Here is a 24,969-nt window from a genome sequence, read left to right on the forward strand (position 1 = left end):
AAGAACTATTCCATGAGAATTACGTTGTGCTCGAATTTCGTATCCGTACCTTCCAATGCACGCGTCGAGATAATGCAATTATTGTCCAAATGCGCAGTAAACAGATCGTCCGTAATTATTAAGGCATATGGCACCGTGAAAATTAACGGCGAACGTAAATATTTAAAACCGTGCAGTCTGTTCTCGTTCGTAATGCAGTATTCGCATGAACCAACCAATTATACGTAATCCAGAAATATCACTATGCAAAGGTAACATTGCCAACGATACGCTCTCCGATACACGTTTTAGAGTTCAGTATACACACCGTTTCTAAACATTCGCCCTTTACAACGTTGCATCGTTTCGAAACTTGCTTATCTTCTTGCTTCTCTGCTTATAACTTCGTAATTTTATACCATCTTAAAATGTAGTCTTATCGTTCCATGTTGTCTCGAACTATTAACGAGACAACTGTGTTGTAACATAACGTTTTTCTATCAATTTACGATATCAATTTACGACTCGAAGTATATCGTTTTTATAAACTTGTATTGTTTTAAAGCGCGAAGTTTTTATATGAAACTCTTATAACGAACAACGACATTTTTCATTGATCCCGAACAACGTCATGAAATGACCGCGATCGCTTCGATTTTAGAATGCGCACTTTCGCTGTGATCGAAGTTACTCCTCGCTTATGGCTCCTAATATAAATGCAAATTTTGATGATTGAACTCGATGACAAATATTTAGACATAATTGATTCTTGAAATAAACACCGGAGTGCACTCAATTTACTGTCCAGTGAAATAACGTTTTTCACGCGTGAAATGACAGATTTGTTTGCGATGCTCTTAATGGGTTTCAAAATATGTAATTTCGGTTGAATTCTAAAGGCCACTTGTTAACGATGATAAAGTGCACTTGTAAGAGTACCGTGAAATTACTGCTAACAAAAGGCTTTTCCATTTAATCTCTATTTATATCGTAGCATTTCGTCCATGATCACTTGAGTGCATCAATATTAACAACTCCATTGTTTTATGATATTTTCAAATGAGTATCTTTGTTATATTTTTGTTATATTTTTAAATGAGAATATTATATATTAAATATTTATATTTTCTGTTATATTCTCCAATAAGAATCTTAAAGACTTAAGAATAAAAAAATCATTTATATATATGAATTAATTTGAATATATCAATATTAAAAATTCCATTGTTTTGTTATATTTTCCAATGAGAATCTTAAAGACATACACATCAGAATTAAAAATCATTTATATATGTGAATTTATTTGAATACATCAATATTAAGAATTCCATTGTTCTGTTATATTTTCAAATGTGAATTTTAAAAATATTCACATTAAAATTAAAAGTCATTTATACATATGAATTAATTTGAACGCATCAATATTAAAAATTCCATTGTTCTGTTATATTTTCAAATGTGAATCTTAAAGATACACAGATTAAAATTAAAAATCATTTATACATATGATTTAATTTGAACGCATCAATATTAAAAATTCCATTCTGTTTTATTTCCAAATGTGAATCTTAAAGATATTCACATTACAATTAAAAATCATTTGTACATATGAATTAATATGTATAACAAAATAATAACAATCGATTAACGCGAGACTTACGCTATGCATCTACCATTTTACTACGATTAACCGTCTACTTATTATTATTTCAGCTGTGTCTGTGTCTGTGGGGGTCTGGACCCTCGTCGCAATTTCATTGGAGCGATACTTCGCTATTTGCAGACCGCTGAAATCGAGGAGCTGGCAGACCGAGTTCCACGCTTACAAAATGATCGCCGTCGTATGGACAGCGAGTCTAACATGGACCGCGCCCATTTTGATTTTCTCTCAACTCCAAAGTTTAAGCGGCGGTACGAACTTGTTTCACCGACGTTTCGAACGATCTCAAAATGAAATCAATTTCAATCGTCACTGCCGAAAGGAGAAATGAGACATTAGTTTTGATCGTTGCGACATTAATGACTGCGTTATCATTACAAATGGAACAATTGTTATACGTATATTAACATTAGCACTACGTACCAATCAAAACGACTGGTTTCGGTTCGTTTTTTGTTTCGCAATTATCGATATCTTCGAAGCATCGAATATTCGAAATGATTTTGAAAATAAACAGTTTTACTTGAATACTATAATAAATGCCTGCAGAGATTGAAAATAATCTGTTGTTAGAATTTTCATAAGGATTACATATCCATCGTATTAAATGCTAGTTCTAGTATTAATTGCAATATCGAATTATCATTTGATGAAATATTCACAGAAATCGAATGAAACGTTCAAACTAAATGCTGCTCCCGTGATATAGGCTATTTTCATTCTGATTGGATTTTCAATGAAATTTAGTTGTATTAACTTAATCCTTGTTTTTTATTAAATAAAAGTCGATCGAATTATAGAATTTGTGTAAAATTATCGAATGTACAATTTTTATCATAGCAATTTCATTTCTTCGAACAAAAATGTTTCTTATTTGTTAACAACGAAGAATTCGAAGGTTCGGTATCTACTTTTTTCAGGAAGACACAAGTGTCGAGAAGAGTGGCCTAACGTGGAGACCGAGAGAGTGTACAACATATTTTTGGACGCAACTTTGCTCCTAATCCCCTTGATTGTAATGTGCCTGGCGTATTCGTTAATTGCGGCAGAACTTTGGCGCGGATTACGCCAGGAAATACGGCAAACGTCCGGTTGTCAACGACGCCGTAAGTACGCCGAAAGTGTTTACGGTTATTGCATCGATTATTCGATTCGATTGCATCGTAATGCAGCATTACATCGCAGCTAGTTCTCGTAAAATGAAAATCGCCAAGTTATTTGTTTATTTTATCCGAGTGCTTGAACGATCGATCATATCTGAGAAACTAATTTAACACGTTGACCGCCGCAGAAAACTTCAGCGTTTTATGTCATTTTTTCTGTTATAACGAAGATAAAAAGAAATGATTATCAATTACTTGGTACTACAATTCTTAAGTTACATTATTATCTATTTATTTACGCTGTAGAACATTTTTCTTGCATGTCAGTTATCTTACGAGGTATAATTGTTTTCAAGTCATTTGGAAGCTCCGGTCATCGATGACCACCGTGGCAGTCAACGTGTTAATACAAAAGTGAAACTTATAAAACAAAAACTAACAGTCCTCAGTTCGAGCATATCGCTGTCAAAATATCGCGTTCAAAGCGACAACAAAATTGCCAACTTAAAAAATATCGATCTTGAAATAATCGTTTCAATTTTCACCGTGATAAGCTTAAATCGTGTATCACGATTTTACGGGAGATTATCTTTCGATTCCTATTGTGTTCGTGATATTATATGTGCTCGAAAGTTTCGATTCAAGTCGAGTTTTGGATTATTATTCTGACGGATTGTCCGTTGAAATAAATATTCCAACAGTCTTTTCTGCTGATTCTACGCTCGCGGAATGCATAGGAACTTCGCCGGGAATTCGCGTAATCCATTTAAAAAAGATGGAAGCATTATTCACGAAGAATCCGCATTGAAACAAATAACAAATCCGCATTACAGTCGAGAGGACGGAATTCAGTGGAACGGTGCGGGATTCATCGTACGACAAGGGTGATGGAGGATCCAACACGATGGTTGTTCTGAATGATTGCGGCGGCTCCTCGAGATTCAGGCGGGGATTTTCCACTTCGCATGGATACTTCCAAGACACACCTCACAAGATGCCATCCAGGGTGAGAAAGTGCAGTCAAGTGTAGTCATCTTAAAAAAAAACTGTGATCTTTGCAATGGAAATATTAGGCCTACCGGAAGTTCTGTTCATTTTTCAATGAAAAGAAAATATTCTGCTTTCCGTACACAGATTTATTAACCCTTAGCACTCCATGTTGTTTTGTAATCTCTCAGCAACTGCGACTAATTTTTATAGTATTCCTAGCGAAAATGAGAAATGCTATAACATTTCTTCGATCTTTTATTTTCCTTCTTAGTACAAAATTTGGCTGTGTGGAGAATCTAATAATTTTAGGGTAGTTTCTTTAAGATTCATTAAAATATTTAATATTATAACTGGTGCAATATTGGAGCTTACAGAGTTCAAAGGGTTAACACTTAGCAACGTATTGCCTTTTATTCTTTTTATCTTTTCTTTTGTTATTTATTCATCAAATACGATTCTTGTTTGTACAAAACATAGTTTTTGACCGTATTAATTGAACGAGTTCAATTGAAGGTAATGGAGGAGATTGTAGTTGTAGTTACTTTTAGGTGGTCGCCATGTATTGTACTATGTGAATTCCTCTGTTGCTAATGAACTCACCAGCGTGATTGTAATTTGTGGACGACTTGAGGTGATATTGTCGAACAGAATTTTTTGGTAAGCCTAGTATTGTTATATAGAAATATATAACGATAATATTCTTTGTAAATATATAATAATAATTAAACACGATAATATTTTATGTAAATATATAATAATAACTAAAATCACTGTAAAAGATTTTCTGCACTCAATATTTTCGTAGCGAACAGACGCTGAAAATGAAAATTTAATATTCAAGTATTCCCTTCTGCTCGTTCTAAATGCTACTCGGTTTTTCACAAGTCGACATGAATATATTGAACGAGAATAATCAGGTTGCCTAACGTGAAACAGAGTTTTATCAAAATGATTTTTATTACAACAGAGAAATTTAGGTGTTCCCTGGTTTATTAAATGCGAAACTAATGTAATCGCTATTCGAATGAAATATAAAAATTAATTGATAACTTGCAGAGATTTGTGATGTTAATCGAGTACCGAATGAATAATATTTTGCATTCGCGTGGTTGTTTAATGAAATTGAATTTTCGTATCGAAAATGACATGCAAGAGAAATTAGTTCTCTTTTTAAACTTCCACCGTTTCCGAGGGACATTGATACAACAATCAGAAAGTTTACTTTGTGACCAACTTTTCCATTGTTATGGGTGAATACGGAGTCGGAGAATAATGTAACTTGTTCCGTTCTGCTTTGCCTTATATTACGCATAGAAGATACGCTGGTGGATAATAATGTTCGTGTAAGGAGAAAATTATTACTGGGATGACAACAATCTTCTAACGTCCAGGAGGAAACATTCGTTTTAATAAATCTTGTACAGTGTTTAATCTAACGACGGGAGTAAAAGAATATAAACGAATGAAGTTTATAACTTGCGACTTATTATTTCATTTAAACAGAAATTTATAACAGTGTAATTACACGTTCACTTCGGTCGTACTGAAATAAAGTTCATTCATCGAGAGACAATAAAGATGAAAAAAGTTGAAAATATCAGAAACATAAAAGTCTTTCAAGAACGTTGCAAATTGTATTATACAATTATTTATCGTTCGCTAGCTGCAAAACTGATCGAACCGGCGCGCACAGCGCACAGATTAATTTCATTCACAGTTATTAATTTCGAACATCATTAGATTTAAACGAAAGACCATCCATCGTCGGCATGCTGCAGTAAATTCCAGTAAAATTCATCTAAATTCCTGTGTACGTTATAGTAAACGCCGTGTCGAAGGAGAGATTGTAAAAAATAAAAGCGGGAACGCTAACGCACAATCGCAAATAAAGAGAAACGAGAATCGAATGAGAGTTCAGTTTCATAACTTACTAATTGGAAGTAAATAAATCAATTTTGTACTTTCATCGCTCTTACGAACGGATCGATCGGGTTGAAAAAAATTCTCGATGATGAGAAAACGTGCGGTATTTACCTTCCCTCGAAAGAACTGTATTTTTTTATACATTTTAATCGATGCGGATGAGAATTTCATTTTAAAGAAAAAATATATATCTTTCCCGAATATATGATATACCTTTGGAAGATCGAAGTGAAACACGTGATATATACGCTCCACACAGTTCACTGTGTAAAGTGGATGAAATTGCTTGACAGTGTCGGTTGAATAAACGAGAAGTTAATTATGAAGGCACTTTAAACGTTACCATGAAACTGACATCTCGCATTATCACGCTTCGTTCGACATTAATCTTATTTGCATAATTATTGAATTTGCCACGTTCAGTAATGCTCGCTTAAATTCTACAATTTCGCGGCAGTGGAATTTAACCGAGCCCCATTGTAATTAGGAAACGTCCACTCGCAAAAGTTCCCACTGGAAACCGTTTCATTGGCAATTCTGTCGCGTAGCTTCTTATCTTGTATGCTCACGTGCGAGTTTGACATTTTATTCGGCACATTACGTGACCCACGAACAATAATCTTCCTTAAGGGGCTTAACTGTGCAAAACCTCATAAAGTACGTGTATTTTTTAAGCTCGATCGCTTCACGCGAGCTTCCGTTTCTTGTTTAAACTAATAAATACCGTATCAACCCTAATCGTGCCACGTGTCTTTATAACGAATCATAGCACGATGCGACTCTCAGCCGTTTATGATAATAAAAGAAATAATTAAAATGTTATTGTTCCTGTTTACGGGGTCCAAATTTTCAAAGACCAAAGAAACTTTTAGAAATATGAAATAATCAAAAAACTTAAGTAAAAAGTCTAAATGTGACTCAAAGTCACAACGTGGTTCGGTTAGGGTTAAGTATCAATATATTAAAAGCAACTTTTGTTTCGAATGTTACAGATGAGTGTACTTACAAAGTTCCTTTACTTTTAAAGCACAGAACGTACCTGACATTACAAAGTCGCAGTAATTTTCAGTAGCCCTATCAATAACGATTCGATAGATTTTAAACACATCGAAGAATAAAAATATCATTGAATGATACTAACGCTTCAGTCGAAAATTGACTTGCATCTTAATAACGAATCCATTTTCGATATTACTTCAATCATAAGATAAACGTTCAAATTGAAAAAAGATTTTGTTAATGAATATAGAATCTCGTGAGGAAATTATTTGCTAAATGTGGAATTAACGTATCAATATGCTGTAAGTTTAAACATTCGAATTTGGGCAGTAGGAATTCAATTGCAATAACATCGGCTGATAAAACCGGCTAAAAGTTTCACAATAAATGCACACGCGCGAGCAAGTTCGCTCGTTAGTAGCGCAAAAAGTTTCGAATTAATAATCGCGTGGGCGAAAATGTTTGTTTTTCGGCACGAAAGCGGAATCACAGTTGAGATACGATACGCCGCTTCGCTCGAAATCCGGTTCCGGACAGAACGGTTACCATAGCCGTCGCATAAACGGTCTGTCCGAAGCAATTTCGCAGAATCGATATAATCTGTTTCTAGCCAAGTTATTATTAGTTTATTAAAGGGAATATTCCACGTCAAACGCTTGTGCTTCAGCTTTTCCAAACGCTTTCGAATATTTTGTCGACTGAACCTCCGATTCTAACGTCATTATTTTTTAACAATGTTCTGCTCGAACGACGCGCAACAAATTGAAATCACACGTATGCCTCTTTAAATGTTACTTTATTGGGTTGGCAAATTTCGTCAATCGAGGAGCATTCCACTGAATTTTGTAAATCAACGGAACGTTTTCATTGTTTCACTGAAAAAGGTACGCTTTCCGGAATCGAGGATTTCCAGGACGTTATCTGGCAAATGTCCAGCCACGGAATATCCCCCCGAATCGAGGATACAAATCCGGAGCAACGGAAACAGTTACATAACGAGAGACACGTCGGACACCGCGAACGATGAACAACAGGACTCGAATTCTTCGTTCGATCAGCGACACGCGATACGCAGTAATTACGTGGGCAAGAGCATCGAAGCTAAAAAGAAGGTACGCGAAGATTGGATTAAGCTTATTCGCACGTTGCACGCCGGTTATATGGCTGGTGAATACCTGAATGCTGGCCTCATTTGCTTCTCTCTGAAGAATGAGCAGTTAAAGGGAAAAAATAAAAAGATATGCGTGTGTTTTGTTTCTTCAAGCGAAACAAATGCAGAAAGAAATAAACGATGGCAAGTAAGATTTTTGATTTCTGTAAGATACACATACAGGAAAAGATTGGAAAAAAAGAATTACTCGTCTAAAGATAACAAAACAGGATACATGAAAATAAATATTAAAAGTTCATATAAACAGTAATAGAAGTTAAAATAATATCTTTTCGATAGAATCATTCGATAAAGTGATTTTAATCGGATGTGACATACTTGAAATTCGAAATAAAATAACAAATGTTAAAGTAATATTGAGTTTCTTAATAAATCGAGTAATATTTGATCTCCAATCGATAATATTAAGTTAGACCCCGTCTTAAATTTTCAATTGAATTTATATACTACTAAATGAACGAATTGTTTAATTATGTATTTAAATTTCGACGACTTATGATTTGATTATTATCTGAATTATTTAACCATTTGGATGCTAAACAACTTTTGTGGATATTTACCAAAAATGCGGAAGTGATTGAATAAAAAAAAAAAAAAAAAAAAAAAAAAATATAAAAAATACAAAAAAAATATCAGAAAATAACATTTATTCAAATAAATTTACTTTGATTTATTTCTTGAAGAATATAGTGAGAAAATTATAATTGGTACCGATAAACAGAAGCGCCACCGCGCTCTCCGCAATTTTGGCACAACACAAGAAGAGCGCTACAGCGCTCAGCACTCAAACGGTTAATTAATCGCAATCTGATTAACATAACAAACGAAATCCCGTCAAGGGACTCCAAATCGAGGAAATCCATCGTCAAGTCGATTCGAACGTTTATCACTTCGTGCATTTTTAAAGGACTCGCCTTTACTGAACTTTCATTGGCGCACTCTCCGCTTTAGCGCATTCCCAGTCGCGTACTCGGCAATATCTGTTCCATTGGTTTCATAGCTTGGTCAAACAGAAACGCGCACGAGGACTGAACTGCGAAACTGGTTACATCGCGAGGGACTCGATTAAAGTAGGAACAGTTTAATCCAGTACGCATCCGTATGGGAGCGATTGAAGTTCACCATTGCGGGCAACATTTTCCATAGCCACTGCAAAATAGAATTATAGTAGAATTTCATATCGACACGACCGACGACTTGGAAACCAATCATTCAATATTAGTTTTCATCGCTGCTCGTAAATTGAACTTTTTTATTATACCTCTCGCAGAGGAAAAATACAGAGTGATTCGAAATTTGCCCCATGTTCCCTCTCATCTATAACATTCGTAGCAGAAATATAAAAAGTAAACTTGCTCGTGGAATAGGAAAGTGATTTTTCATGTTCGCGTGTTATTATTTTTCATTTGACATTTTTATTTCCGACCGAAATTGAACGAATATTGATTTTGCAGTGGGAATGATAACTTGATATTTTATAGGGGCTAATTAATTGTACGATTTTCAATGTATACTCTGTAGGAGAGGTGTAATAAGCAATACTCTCGGGGTTTTAACCCTTTGCACTCGAGAGGTGACCTTCAGTCGCCATTTGATTTGACGCAGTAAAATTAGAAAATTTAATATTTAATATTGAACTATGTATGATGCATCAGTGCGCGAAATATTGGGATAAAAAAGCTTTGTTTCTTAATTTACCCGTGATTTCTCTTTGAATTCATTTGAAAAGGAACCATCGTCTTTGTCTAGTTAGAGAATGTTAAGTATTGCTAACGAAATACTTCCGAGTGCAAAGGGTCAATACACTTTTAATACTTCTTGACTCTTCCAACGCTTGTCTCGGACTGCCCCTTCCTTTCGCTGCCTTCACGCATCTTATTTCGTTCCCAATTACTCTATCTTTCTCTTGCACTCATCCTCTCACTCATACAGTCTTCAACATTCGATCCCCAAAACCCTCTTCATTCGTAACTCGATCTCTCAAGCTCTGTCACTCGGTCCTAAACATTCTTCTCAGTCACTCGATCCCTATCGGTCGGTCATAAACACTGTTCATTTGCACCCTAATCTCTCGCGTGCCCTACACTCCTATCGCTCGGCTATAAACATTCCTCATTCACACCTCAATCTCTCGCATACCTTACATAATGATACATTAATAGTTTCTTAGCTTTTGAAAGTGAAGTTTGTACGCGTACAGGAGGGCTTCTCGGAAACTCCGTGGATAAGTAATACATTTCATGGCAGGAACTATGTAGAATAGTTGAAACGGAAAACGCTGTGCAATTTCGACGTGCGCAACTCTTTAGATGCTCGAGCCATATTCAATTGTACTCCGGAAATAGCTTTAAAGAGGTGACGTCAACCTTTGAAATTCTGGTTCTTTGTGCGTAACTTTGTAATGCTATAGAATAGAACAAAAATTGAAATACACGAATCACTCGGATTGTATATTCAATTATCTTATTAAAACGAAACAGATTAGCAACGTGTAATTTAAAGAAGTTAATGAATTCTTTTGCTACGGGAAATAGAAGCATTTGTACTTTTCAAAAATTGATTTCTCGCCGGGGAGGCATAATTCTTCGCGAAATGTCCGTTAAATTCTGAATTTACTGTTGGAACATTTATTCCATGATTTTATTAAAAGAATTTTATACATCAAACGATACAATACTACGCTGGTAAATATCGTTCTTAACAGATTAAATATCAAATGCAAATTCAATTACGTCCGGAATCAACAAAATCGATGTTATTTTAAATGCGGACTAAGAGAAAACGTGCGTGGATTTTATTTGATAAAGAGTATTTTCTATTCTCTGTTATTTTGTAATTAATATCATATAGAAAATGATCGAGCGAAGCACTGTTTATTATTCAGCATAACGTTAAAGAGCAGTTCGTGAGAACGTGGGGCAATTAACGTATTAAGGTGTCACTGTGCAGAAGAAAGTTTAATTAATTAATTTCACCATGCTCCGAGTGTTTCACAAAGCAGCAATTAGAAACAGAATGAATTTTTGTACTTCTATCGAGAGTTAGCACGCGAATACATTATACGGTGCACGCTTTGAAGTACCAAGAGAGAGGTTTAAAATTCACGAATTTCCGAGGCAATATTGTGCTGAAATTGTGTGCAGTTTCAAAAACAAAAAGTGCTGCACAATATCACGGCTCTTGAATATTAATGTTTCGAAACCCTTAAACACTTGCGGCAGAGTGAAAAACAATAATGTAACCGAAATTTGTGAACGATATCGAGCTGTCCACGAAATAATGAAAAAGTCGAAATATGCAGTTTACAGGTCGGTTGCATTTTCCCCGAATTCGAAGGCGCTATTGGAAAAATGAGAAGACAGCTAAATTGAGAAAATTAATTTAGATAGACGCAATGGTATTAGAGAAATTGTAAACGTGATCAAACGCAACAAACTTAATCGTGTGACCATTGATATAATTGTCAAAGGTTACATTGTAATTTTAGTTAATCGAAGGAATTATCGACAGAGATAATTAATTAATTAATTTATACATTTCTAAAATATAAAATATAATCGATCACGATGGTTCCTTTTTGGAGCAAGCTAGTAACTTTGCAAGAAGGTTTCCTTTTATATCTTCCTACCCCATAACAATTAATAAATAAATGAAAAAACAATACTATTTTCGATTAAAAAACTTCACGCATTACTAAACAATAAAAGAATGTGATACAGAATATGAAACTTCAGAATTTTGTTGTACCAAATGGCAATCGAAATTCGCCTCTCGCGCGCGAAGGGTTGAAACATCGATATAAATGTTAATAAGTAAATTAAAAAACAAAACTTCACACATTACTAAACAATAAAAAAATGCGATACAGAATATGAAACTTCAGAATTTTATTGTACCAAATGGCAATCGAAATTCTCATCTCGCGCGCGAAGGGTTGAAACATCGATAGACGATGGATAGAATTATTTTTCGCGATGAACGGTTTAAGAAATGGTTTCCGGTGTTCCGTTTAATTGGAAGGAGTTCACTTTACCGTTATCCTCGAACTGGCAGGGCACTATAAAACTCACGCAGAAAATTGAAAGAGGATTTTTAGCTGGCCGATCATATTCGAAGCGTAACGGTTGATTGGCTGAGGCTCTCGGTGTATGTGAATTGCAGGTAATCAGAATGCTGTTCGTAATTGTGTTGGAGTTCTTCATTTGCTGGGCACCGCTGCACGTGATCAATACCTGGCATCTTTTCGCCCCAGAATTGGTATATTCTGTGGTCGGGAGTACCGGCATTAGCTTGGTACACTTACTCGCCTATGTTTCCAGTTGCTGCAATCCCATCACTTACTGTTTCATGAACAGAAAGTTCCGCCAAGCGTTCCTGGGCCTTTTCAACTGTCACCGGTGCTGGAGGTAATCAATGGCATCCGCCGTTTCGTGTTTCTCTGCTCTTCGCGCACTTTCGACATTCGACGCGTTGAACGTAGCTCTTGTTTTATTATGGAATTGTAATGTGTAATAGCAATTTTGAATAGGATTTATAAATAGCGCATTCTATTTGGTTCTGTTTTGAATAAACGACAAATTTTGATCTTGATGGATCAAAAATTGTTTACACGCAGGTCTGCATTGTTATGAAACGTTAAACGTGAAACATCAGAGTACAATTCAAGATTGCAGTTTTTCTTTGATTTTCGTTGGACAAATTAAAAACTTTTATTCTGATGGATGTTTAAAGGTTACAGCATTTTGAGCAAAATTCAACAATCGTATCTTTAGTTTAATTATCGAAAATCGTTGTCTTTAAAAGGGAACAAATTTTAACGCTACTGTTTTTATTTAGTAATTATCGTATTTATATGATTATTAATATTGGAAGATTCAAACTTTCAATTTATTTTATTTGCTAATTTGTGAGTTTTTACGTAGCAGATCGAATCCACAAATTGTTACACGATTTCACGCGAAAAGGATGCGATAAACCTTTCATCGGCGTTCACCGGTATTCACGAAATTTTTAATCGGCATGCTTTCACGAAGGGAAGCTAATGATTGTGTGTTTCTCATTAAAAATTCGTACATTTTCAGAGTGGGATGCAGAAACAGCGATGTAGCCATGACGTCAACAAAGAACGCGATACAAGTTGGGAACAACAGCGAACTAAGTGGAAACGAATCGACGATTTATCTCGCGAAAACTTCGCTCGTCGCTAAATCTGGTAATATACATTCGATTCTGTACCGACATAAATTTCGATACTATTTTCCACCGTATGGGATGCCTTAAACACCTTATTCTTGCACGAACGTCTGCTGCTTCCTCTTCGATCAATTTCGATATATCATTTAACTCAATAATGCAGTATAATGACTAATTCAGTACATTCACCGAATTCACGAAATAAATTCCTTAAATTCGATAACTAAAAAAGATTAATCACACGAAAAAAATGGCACTTTTAAATCATATTTGTTATCCATCATTATCCATATTTTGAAGGTATGAAAAGCAAATTCGATTATTCTAGTAAAACGAGTACACGTCGCAAGCATACATTGAATTAATATTTAATACGATTTATAAATAATAGCTACAGAATAAATCAATACTCTCGTGAGAAGCTATTCAACTAAAAGCTCCCTTTCTTTTAGAGTAAATCATATCGAGATTTCATCATCTATGTACAATCTTTACGTTCAAAGGGTGAACAATTTGATCCGAATACGCGAGAAGACGAAATTCAGTGTTGAAACGCCGGCGGATAGCCGTCCGTTTAGATTATTGGAAATACGAAGCCCATTTTCATAACTTCCATCCGGTCGTTAATTCGATAAACGATAATTCCCAAACTGTGTTCCAATACTTTCGTTCTTTTCCCCAGTTTCATACTGAGCCTCGACGTTTTCGATACGTTTACGTTCTAAACTTCCCGAAGAGTTCGTCCCTCGCTTTCGTTCACTTTGCGCTAGAGCGTGAAGTTTAGCGAAACAGCATTCGCCAGCGGTTCTAAGTTTCAGAAGATAATTAAAAACTAGCCCCGCATCGCTGCTGTCTATGGAAATTCATTTCACAAAAATTGAACTGGAAGGCGAAAAACGAATTCATCGATGGGAAAGACAAAGTAATAAAAAATGAATAATCCGTTGACTATTATCCGCATTATTATTCATCGCGTTATGAACCATGTGAATTCAGAAACGTGAAAAGTGCGAAACGATGAAACACAATGTTCGATGTAGATCGAATAAAGTGATTATTATTGTATCGCGTAATATGGAATATTGGATATTTCAAAGAAAAATGAAAATAGTCGTCATATTCGAACCTTTCGAAATCGTAAACAATGAAAGCGAATGTGTGCTTGCTTGCTATATAATAATACGTTTAATAATTCAATGAATTTATTTAACAGTTCATTGAATCATCCATTTAATAAAAATCATGAAAGAAGTGGTCACGAGAAAAGCGTTTAGTTTAATTTATTTGTCCATTGTTCAATATTGACCTTCTGTGAGAGTGTAACATCAATTGTTTCTTTTCACCGCGAAAGCGGTACGCGACGCTAGAGTGGAGAGCCACTTGACTTCGGAACTTTCAGGATAACTTTGTTTTCAGAGGTAGTAAGACTCTTGGAGGAGGAAGATCATGTCTAGTACAAGCAGAACGCGTCGTGCAACGAGAATCTCAGATCGAACGTAATGTTATTGCAAAGCGGTGACGAACAGGACGACTTTTTCTTAAAAATATCATGGCGCTCGTCCAAGAGCGGGACTGGGAACGATCAAGGGCCTCGATCGTCGGGATCAAGCCGCCATTTTCTGTACGACTGATGCCAAGGAAATCCTATTAAGGACTTCCACTTGTAACGGAACTGGAAATCTGGAATCGCGTCTCGAGGGATGTACTTTTAAACTTTTCACGAACACATCTTGAGATCGAATGTTTCTTGTTACTCAAGAGTTCGTCGATAAAGTAAATGGAGGACAAAAACATAAACAAAGTGGTGTTCGCGCGCTGAAAGTATTGGACTTGTTTAATTTGAAAGTGGCGTGAGTCGATTTCTTTTAAAGTTTAGGAAAAGAATGATGTGAAGTGTAATATGAAGTTTTATAATTTATAATTGATTTGTAATTTTAAATGATCCGTTCGTGTTGGTCGATTGATATTTCGTTGTCGTTCGATGGGAACGCAGTTTAAAATCTGAAATCAAAAGGAATGGATTTATACTACTTTTAAAGTAAACGAACCAATTATAGGAAACATTGTTGTAATTGGTGACTGTATAATTTCGCATTATGAATTTTGTATGAAATTTAGACTGATATTCAACGTGAACGAGAATAGTGATGTAAATATTGTCCCCTGTAATTTATTAATTAATTTAACTAGAAATTTGTGACGCAGGAGTTACACGAGTGACCGGTGGTCAATATATTGAAAGAAATATATTGACACAAATATTGAATTACTACAGTGAAGCCTCTCATGTTCCAACTGATAGGAAGTTGTGGGCAAGTGTTCGATGAATAAATTTTCGAAGATATAGTATAATTACTTCTTCTTTGATAAATGTAGTTTGTTTAATTATTTATTGATAACATATTTATTGGTTTTTAAATCACATCAATTTGGAAATGATTAAACATATTAATTGCACATTTGATAGATTTAATTATCTCTTCAGAAATAATCAATATCGTTTCAAACGAAAATACTGATTTCATTCAAGTTGCATCGGTTCTATGGAAGGCTCCCCTGTATATAACCTTTATTTTTCTAATTATTCGATTAGCCGCTAGCACGTAACGCGATTGACACTTGTATATAGACACGTACAGCATCATTATCATTTTGTATCGCGAAATGAGAATCAAGATTGTCCGAACGCAATTTTAGGAATCCCAAGGAATGTTTTATTCATAAGTGGTACACATAAGCAACGACAATTGTAAAAAAAGATATTTGTTATTGAACGAACGAAAAAGCAACTGTAAATAATAAATATGAAACTGCATGTAATGAAATATGTTTGAACAATGGCCCGAGCTATCATTGATTCGAATATCCCCCTAAATATCCCGAATTAATTTCATATCTCCAACCATTGTCAAAAACATAAAGTGCAAAATTGAATAATTTCTTTTAGGTTTCCGAGACGTACGGTGATCTTTTAATAGCGACAACAAATTTTTATTATCGTGTTATTCTTATGTTCGATCGAATGTAAATATTATTTGATATTCTTTTAGAGGTTACTTTCTAAAATGTAAAACGACGAATTAACCCCTTACCCTATGATTCATTTTTCAACAGTGATCGATGCGACAACTTTGTCAGTAATAATTGGTTGAAAAAAAGAGAAAAATTGTATGCACATTCTACGCCTACGTTTTCCCTGCAATATAATAATCAATAACAAAAGAATAATATTTCATTTATATTCACAAGAATCGAGTAATATTTTTGTTCGGTAAATTCTATTGAAAATGTTCGTCACGAGTCTCGCACGTTATTACAAGGCAAGGAGTTAATGGTTTTTGAAAATTGCATCGAGGTGTACGAAATAAAAGGGACACCCTATATCGAGTGCAGTCTGTTTGATGAGTTTTACTGCTTGTATCGAGGTGTTCAAGGTAAAAGAAACGAATGGAACGTTACTTATATAAAATGGGTGTTTTAATCCAACGCAACGGGAATCGCTCACGCTTCATCGTTTCTGATGGAACTGGGATGAGGGTAAAAGGTTCGCGTCGGCGTGCCAACGGAGTATAAAGGAGTACCTCGCGACAATGATTATGAAAGTGCGCCGGTATCGCTTACTTTATTTGAACTCCGCGAGAATTCTGTTACGATCTGACTTAGGGCTAAATTATTCTGAAATAAATTGAGGTCTTAACGGGCACCGTTTACCCCTTAACGGTCGATAATTTTTTATTAATACGCACTTCACCTATAAAACAGAGATTATTGGCTGAACGCGTGGGAAATGTTGATGGATATTGACTTTTAATCTAATAAAGCAGAAAACATACCGTGGATTATTACGTTTTTCCTTTAACCAAAGATCTTTAATGCAAAATCATATCGAGCTTTTCATTCTTCCGTGTATTACTCTTTAATTATTGAACACGTTGATAATTAAATTTGTTCATTTAACAATAATAATTAGCTTCCTGGTTCAGTAATAATAATTATTCCAGATATTTGAAAATCAACGAAATCGGAGCGGCTCAAGCATATCGGCAACGTGACCTTAACTATTTAATCCAGTAAATGAAATTCTATTTTTTTATAATTCTCCTATTGTTCACGATGGAAATGAAGATTTGCATATGCATATACGCCGCAGTGACGAGATATAATATATTGCACGCATGATAACGTTTAAGTTTCATAAATCAGAGATTCAAGGACCGTCCTCGCAGGATTAACCGTTGGTTGACGAATCGTCGCGAATGCAAATGAAAATGTTCGTTTAAATGGCTAATTGTTGCAAATGCAAATTGCTCACCTTGCAGCGTTGGCTCGCAAATTAAATGGATAAAAAGCACAGGAAGTGTAACGTAACAGCTGCAGAGATAATTATTCATTAAAGCGACGTGAAATGGTATTCCTTAACTGTCTGTATCTTTGAAAATTTGAATACACACGGTTCTGCACAGCGATTTAGATTAAGTAATGCATTCATTCATTTTCAAAAGCGAAATGAAGTACCATTCTATAATAGCTGAGATGCTACACGCATTAATACATGCACCCATGAGATCTGATTTGAAAATTTGTCAAGCTTTTAACGAATGTTTATCATAAAATACGAAATGTTAAATGTATTAGATTTCTAAACTCTTTAAAACTTCTTGAACATGTATTACAATTTATTATAAAAAATGAAGATGTTCGTTACCACTTAATTATTAACAATTTATCATAATGAGTCGCAGGTCAAAGTAATCAACTCCACTTTCTGAGTATTTTCAGTTGTTTCATTATGTATATGATTGCATTAAATTTTTCTAATCTTTTTATACAATTAATCGCCTTGACAAGCGAATACCTCGAATAAAGAAATAACAATGAAAGATAAATTAGAAGTCTCAACTTGTAAAATGCAAAATTAAACTCAGCTTACCTTCATTCTAAGAGTTCCCTTTGATCCCAATTTTGTCTGTGTTTCCAGCGATTCCAAAGAATGAACTTGTTCCAACTCTTCCGTTCCAAGTGCGATTCTGATTTAGTAGCTCAGCTTGTCAGTCACACGCCAAGTAAAACAATTTTACGTTGGCTAACCACCATTTTGCGCGTTCAAAAATTCACGGGTTAAAAAGCAGGTAATTCCACCATCGGGTTGATTCATTGTCGCATGAAACAAGAATGTCATTTGCTGGCTTAATTAACACAGTTCAATACCCCGTGATACGGAAGGTAATATTATATAATATTGAACAATTTAAATTGAAATTTCTTAACAGTATCCATCAGCAGTATCGCAGCAGCTGGTTAAAATGTTTTTATTAAAATTTCTTAACTAGACTTTTAGTTAATAATTTCCACTAAAATTCCTTAACTAGACTTTTAATTGAAATTTGTTAACGTAATTCCTAACTACTTCTCGTATTCCTAATTAAATTTTTTAACGCTTCGTAGCGCGAGGAGAGACAACGCTTCGGGAATATGTATTTATACAGTAAATTCCGCTTGAAACTTTCGTCGTGTCCATTTACAAAGTGGTCAAAGTATCTACTTACTCAATGTAATAATACATATTCTTCACTCGCGTGGCAGGTTCTATTACCTGCCGCCATTCTCTTAGACGGTGTCCTGTAAATTAATGATCACTTGGCGCACTATAGGTGTCCCATACGACGTGCTCGTCTGAAAATTTCCTGTGTGTACACACCGTGAACCATTATATACGCCGTAAAACATTGTCTGTATATTCATTATTCTGCGTGTAACCATAACCACACTTCCTGCTCGATTTTAAATTACGCGCGCAGGACAAATTATGCAAAGTTGAAGATTAAAATCTCTTCGGTACTTTTAATGGCACCAAACAATTACTGAGGGGAGAAAGTACTCGTTTCAATTTCAAATCGATATTCCCGGTAACTGTTTGTTGACACTGAAGTCAACAGAAAAAAAACAAATTTAATGATCTATAACAATTGATCTTTGAACGTTCGTCAACGGAATCATTAAATTATTTAGCACGACGAAAACTTGTAGTCTCCGAATATTAGGTAATAGTAATTTTCATGACTTTAGAAAGGCAGTGGTAATATGGGAAATTCCTAGTAATGATTCCGTATTGTTTGTTTTATTACGTTGATATAGAAAAATGTTAAAAATTGTAGAATTCCTGGAAAAGAATGCGTCGGTCTTCCCAGGAAAATTGAAAAAACGCGAACCGGGAAACTCCGTCACAGGCACGGAACGCAAACAATTCGTATCTTAAATATAGCAAACATTATTGTCAAATCGGTACACAATTTGCCATTATTCGTTCTTCTCGAGATCTTTGAATATCCTTATTCACACAGTCGCGGCTTTACGATAATAACACGGATTAATAGCAGAATCCTTCTTCAGGGAAAAATATTTGCTCCCAGTAGATTTGCATGTGTCGAATCTATTTCCGAATTTTCCTGTTACTATGGAACTACAATTTCTTTATCAATTCCAATCATACATGCGTATATTTATTACGTAATTATTAGATCATTGAAAAGAATTAATTCTTTCAAAAGTTCTGGATTTTTATGCAACGAAATATTCTTGTTTTTTTTAAAAAAAAGTAATTTTCTTAAATTAAATTGCAACTGATTTTCAATAAAACAAAGAACACATAACTACGAATGAACGTTACGACGTAATATTCAGATTGAAAAGTATTCTGGTTTAAGGAAACTCAATTTTCGAAGTGGAAAGAACCAATGATAAGATACGTTTGCAAACAGGGAATTTTATTTTACCATTATAATAGAAGCATATAATCATAACTATAGTTCAAGCCGAGTAATTAAAAAATTCATTGATAAGGTCCACGATCAACAACATGCAGACTTGGGAACGCATTTTCCCCACTTATTTCTCAGGAGACCATTTCTGCATTGGCAGCCTTGGACGCATTGCTAGAACATAAGTACAAAAGGGACCGTTGAAGAATGTATGGCGAATAGGCAATATTTTCCACAAACAGTTTCATAATTTCATACTAACCAGAGTGCAAGGCCGTGGATCAGGCTGCGCGCAAGTTGGCGGACAGGCTGTTCCGCAATCGGTCCAAACTTCGTTCGGTGGGCAGGTACGACCTGCAGACGCTGTTTAATTTATAAATCGATTTATTAGAACATTATCTTAAAATATTTTGTCTACGATGTTCTCTTAGTCGTCCCATGTCAATTTCAACCCTTTGCCAACGGGAATTTTTTAAACTTCTAAAAGTTCTATCTATAAACTGAATTACAGATCGAAACTTCAAAATCAATTTGAATAATTAAATGATTCATTTGCAGCATTCAATTTTCGGTATCAAAGCCCTAAGTTGCCACTGCGTTGGCATGGGGCTACAAAGGGTTAATATTATTACTGATCTCAAGTTGAAATTATAAACCGAGATTAATATTCAAGGGGTTGATAATTCAAGGGTTAATATTCGAGGCAGTTGTGCCTAGATCGTATTTGAACGATATCTAATAATGTACTTGGTAATTTCTGTACTCACCGATAGAGAACATGGCGAAAATGGCCAACAAAAGAAGAATAGCACGAGACATCTTGGTGTTGTAGTAAGAAAGTTGTAGTAAGCTGTTCGTAAGATACTTCAAGTGAATCTGATGAAAAGTATTAACGGGAAACAGATTTTATACCCTGCCAATCTTCTGTATCAGCCTTGTCTCGTGTAGGTTCGGATCAACAGAAGCAAACAATAACACGGCATAAGTAACCAGATAAGAAATGTGACAACAATTTCTGGAAAGTTAACTTATTATCGTATCCTGTGTTTGTTATAGATTTAACAGCAGAAATTTTGGCATTATTGTAAAGAATTCATTATGTTCGCTATGCTCCTCTAATTTGTTACATTATTCTACAATGCGTCAGGCTTTGGGAGGTGGGCACAATTATAACGATGTACAATTATAAATGTAAAACTAGACAATAATTTAAAAGTGATTGCAAATATTTGTTAGATCGGTGTTTCGTTGAACAAATTCCTGGTAATCTTCAGAATCTTAACTAATAGTTATCGAGTTTGGACCAACTGAGTTATCGTTTGATATATTATCAATGCAAATCTGTTGCCCACGCTAACTGAACCAAGTAATTCACATTTCCAATGATATTAGTCGCATGAATCTCGTAATTCATTGATATAGAACAAGTAACATCGAAATTGCTCGATATATATTTCCAAAATTTCTCGAAATATAATTAATTTTGTTTGTTCAATGTCAATTTATATAATCATCATTTACGAAGGACAAAGAAGAAAAATGGGAATGGCAAGGTAACAAATAGCAGCTGTAATGTTGTCTCCGAAAACTTCCTTGCGAACATTATAGCATATCTTTTAAACAGCTTTAGACCCTTGCAGAATTGTGTTGACGCAAGATGCGGAGTGTGCAGTGCGCTTGGAAATATCTGTGTTCCTTTGCACATGAAACAGGCAGCGGAGGTAGTAATATTTAATCGTGTAAACACGAAATTTCACTTCCTCGCGTATGGTACTTATCGCGTACTTGGCCCCGCGACCGTCGGTGTTACGCTTTCCCGAAAATGTTGTTAAGGTACCTAACGTCTTCACAGTTCAGATATGACAGGAGAAATGCTAATCCATAAGCCAACCAGCCAGCGGCAACATAATCTCCCTATGTTGCTCCTAATGAGAGCACTACTGGTTGGTGATTCGACCGAATACGATTCACTTGTGTCAACCGTGCGTCACACAGTGGATTATTTGCCTCATCTGAGCGGCCAAAATTAGAGACAGGTTTATATTGACTTTTTATAAGAAAATATGAGAATGTAATATAATATACAATAGCGTGCAACTATATGGTATACAATAATAAATTTATTAATGTAAATTATATATAATTTCATATAAGTGTATAAACAATATATAGTTATATATCGTATATTATATGATGCAATATACAATAAAATAATATATAACACATAATAATACATCCATAAGTAATATATGATTGTTTAATTTACTGATTTCCTGCAAATTCTCTAAACTAGTGAGCAAAATTAAAGAATCACAATATTTCTGTTAAAAAATAGCTGAAGTTGAAAGTGATATAAATGTATGAGAAAAAAATTTGCCTCGAACTATTAAACCTTAACCCTTTGACTGCGGTGAGTTCAAAAATGAAACGGAGCAATTTTAAATAAAACGTACGATGAATGCCAGTAAATTTGACCGTGACCTCATTCAAACTGAAACATGATATGGAAAATGCTGAATGTGTAAGTACATATTTCGAAGGAAACAATATTTTTATTAATTCATCGTTAATCACGTAATTAACTACGATCAAGTAAAATAATCGGATGTCCAAGCTCGATTCTTCCAAACATGAAGCTTGAAAAGGATCGATTTTCTTTTTCCCTTTCTACGCAGGATTAAAAGGTAAAATAGGTTTGTTATAGTACATGAAGAATACAATAAACTAAAAGCAGTATACGGATCGAAGTGAAATAACTTTGACAACAATTACGTTGAACGACATCGAATCGAACAAAGCGAATTCCAAACGATTTTGTGATGGACCGAACAAATTATGCTCTGCTTCAACAATTTGCATAACAGAATTGGCGCAAAGATGGCCTACGTTCGCAGAGTAAAACCGTCGGGGAAGCGAATTTTGCTGAGAAAATAGTCGTACATCGGGAAGAGCTCACGGTCTTAATAAGTAAAAACGAACGTGGAAATGAGGAACGAGGTATGAATGTAAAGTTCTCGAGTCGCCCGAAGAAATACCCAGGGCTTTTTCGAAACTTGAACAGGAAAGGCTAAGCTGCGCCGTTGGAGTCTCGAAGTGGAAAACCGAGGCAGGCTTCAAACCACTTGTCACGGTGACCTGTTTTTCATTGATTGTATTCACAGAAAAAATTGCTGTCTAACGCGTCAAACGGGAATAAACGTGGAAAAGGAATGCTTAACGAAATGACTTTTATATTAATCTTCTCCGACCTAATTTTTCTGCCATCCACATGTTCTTCAGTTTGAATTTTATTTTACCCGCAATTATCCTGAAAGAGAGCTACATAAATATGAACTTATTTGAAGACTTTCTCATCGGTTTCAATTTATATAAAATAATCAAAGTGTTCTTGTTATAATATAATATTTTTGTATGTAATACTTCTATCAATGAAGTACTATGGCGTTGAAAGAGATTCAACGTAGGATTGGGAACGGTTGAAAATGTTCCTAAGCAGATGCTAGAATATCGAAAATGTGCAATGAGTAGTGTTAGGGCAATTCCTTTGCAGCAGTGAAGCTAATCTACCGATTGTAATATTAAAGTGTTTCTCCTTCGTTTGAACATAAATAAAATCGTTCAAATCATTCGAATAAATAAATCAAAATATTTTACATATCACCATCATGAAAATGGTAACTAGCATAACACGATATGCACAGTCTCTGCCAATAAAATTTTCTTTGTCTCGTTTAAACACGAAGTTATCCGCAGATTGAATTACACGGACGGATTTTTCTAATTGTATGTTACAGTTTGCTTCGTTGAATACAGTTCCCTGTCTAGAACACACAGAATAAACATTTAAAGAAGAAAAAAAACATTGTAATCGCATCGCATACGCATGGCTTTATTCTTGCTCGCAAGTGGAACCGGAAATTCTAAGAGAAAATTCTAGTTGCCAATTAACGTGTACATTTAAAAATAACTTGGACTTACGTATTTTACAGGGAAACATTTATTTCATAATACACGTGTATTCTTATTGCTGTTATTCGCTGTTAAAGCAGATTGTAAACAGAAAAGAATGGAACAAGAATCAAACGTTTATTATTCAATAGGCGTACCAAGAAAATCAAGGAAAATAATCATCAGAAGTGGTTTTAACAATTCTTATGCAATCACTTGTGACACACTATGTCTGCCTCTTTTCAGGAAAATTGACAGAAGACAAGTATAAAAGCATGTGTCTCGTAAGGTGCGATTGGATTTGTCTAAAATGCTCTACGAATAATTCGCGAAGCAAAAATGTCTCGTGCTTCTTTCGTTTTGTTCGCCATATTTGTTGCGATGTGCATCAGTGAGTACTGGAATTATAAAACAATATTCTTATGAGGTATCTGAATATAAACCAAGTTAATTACAATTGAATTGCAACTTAAAAGTTCTTACCAAACGCTTTCATACAGAGTATCTCTGTACAATCAATGTTTAACGTTTCTCCTGTAACCAATAAGTAAGAATATGTAATATAAAAAAACTGAAGGTTTCCTTTGTCTCTTTGAAAATACTACAAAAGTGAGAATATTGTATACACTTTCGTATCTTTACCGCTTACGAGATAAAACAATAGTCTCGCTTTGGAAATTCAGCGTGTGAATATTATTCATACAATTTGCGTAAAGACATGTTTGAATATTTTAAATTCTACAAAAAAAACGACTTTGAATGTTACTAAGTGGTCGTATGAATTAAATAGCGAGAGGGAGCAGCAATGGCAACAGAACGTGTTCATCGAATGAAGTTTGGAACTCCTGCGGATCTGCCTGTGCGCCAAGCTGCGAGAATCCTGAACCAACGTTTTGCACGGCTGTAAGTGTAAAGAAAATTCAAACATGCATCGTTTCGAACACAAGATCAAGTAAAATTACAAGTGTAATTATTTGAGAGAAATAATGGACATACATTATATTTCTGTTAATTATGCAACTGCTTGTATGTTCCAGAATTGTATTATAGGCTGCCAATGCAAAGATAATCTTCTAAGAAACAAGGAGGGGAAATGTGTGCCTAAATCAGAATGTTAATTGCTTATTAAAACTTTAACCATGTTATTTTCACGTTTCCAATTAAACTGTAATTTGGGTGTAATTTGGTGTTGGTTATTCTTAGATGTAACGTTTACAAAGCTGAAGTAAAGAATCTTAACTAGAA

At 34.8% G+C, this 24,969-nt stretch overlaps 3 protein-coding genes across 11 annotated transcripts in view; 2 read left to right on the forward strand and 1 right to left on the reverse strand.

Moving 5' to 3' along the window:
- The window catches only part of LOC116434992 (cholecystokinin receptor type A), a 57,052-nt gene extending 41,253 nt beyond the window's left edge, over positions 1 to 15,799 (forward strand). For 6 of the 9 annotated variants that reach the window (XM_031994025.2, XM_076366759.1, XM_076366760.1 and 3 more), the window contains 7 exons: positions 1,693 to 1,890; positions 2,560 to 2,745; positions 3,576 to 3,748; positions 7,539 to 7,766; positions 11,987 to 12,231; positions 12,907 to 13,037; positions 14,435 to 15,799. In XM_031994025.2, coding sequence (XP_031849885.1) covers positions 1,693 to 1,890; positions 2,560 to 2,745; positions 3,576 to 3,748; positions 7,539 to 7,766; positions 11,987 to 12,231; positions 12,907 to 13,037; positions 14,435 to 14,472 — 1,199 coding nt within the window. In that variant the 3' untranslated portion in view covers positions 14,473 to 15,799. The remainder of the gene's footprint in view (positions 1 to 1,692; positions 1,891 to 2,559; positions 2,746 to 3,575; positions 3,749 to 7,538; positions 7,767 to 11,986; positions 12,232 to 12,906; positions 13,038 to 14,434) is intronic. The other 3 variants (XM_031994026.2, XM_076366764.1, XM_076366765.1) reach the window with 3 other exon arrangements.
- A 4,028-nt stretch (positions 15,800 to 19,827) lies between these two features.
- On the reverse strand, positions 19,828 to 20,727 carry LOC116435038 (chymotrypsin inhibitor-like). The gene is made up of 3 exons (XM_031994126.2): positions 20,544 to 20,727; positions 20,039 to 20,139; positions 19,828 to 19,950 (listed from the first exon to the last, which is right to left on the reverse strand). The coding sequence occupies exons 1-3, from the start codon at positions 20,593 to 20,595 to the stop codon at positions 19,867 to 19,869; spliced, it is 237 nt and encodes a 78-aa protein (XP_031849986.1). The 5' UTR covers positions 20,596 to 20,727; the 3' UTR covers positions 19,828 to 19,866.
- A 3,225-nt stretch (positions 20,728 to 23,952) lies between these two features.
- On the forward strand, positions 23,953 to 24,969 carry LOC116435070 (chymotrypsin inhibitor-like). The gene is made up of 3 exons (XM_031994211.2): positions 23,953 to 24,115; positions 24,515 to 24,627; positions 24,762 to 24,969. The coding sequence occupies exons 1-3, from the start codon at positions 24,064 to 24,066 to the stop codon at positions 24,840 to 24,842; spliced, it is 246 nt and encodes an 81-aa protein (XP_031850071.1). The 5' UTR covers positions 23,953 to 24,063; the 3' UTR covers positions 24,843 to 24,969.

The sequence above is a fragment of the Nomia melanderi genome, chromosome 4 (assembly GCF_051020985.1).
Source record: "Nomia melanderi isolate GNS246 chromosome 4, iyNomMela1, whole genome shotgun sequence".
In the NCBI taxonomy this organism is placed as follows: domain Eukaryota; kingdom Metazoa; phylum Arthropoda; class Insecta; order Hymenoptera; family Halictidae; genus Nomia; species Nomia melanderi.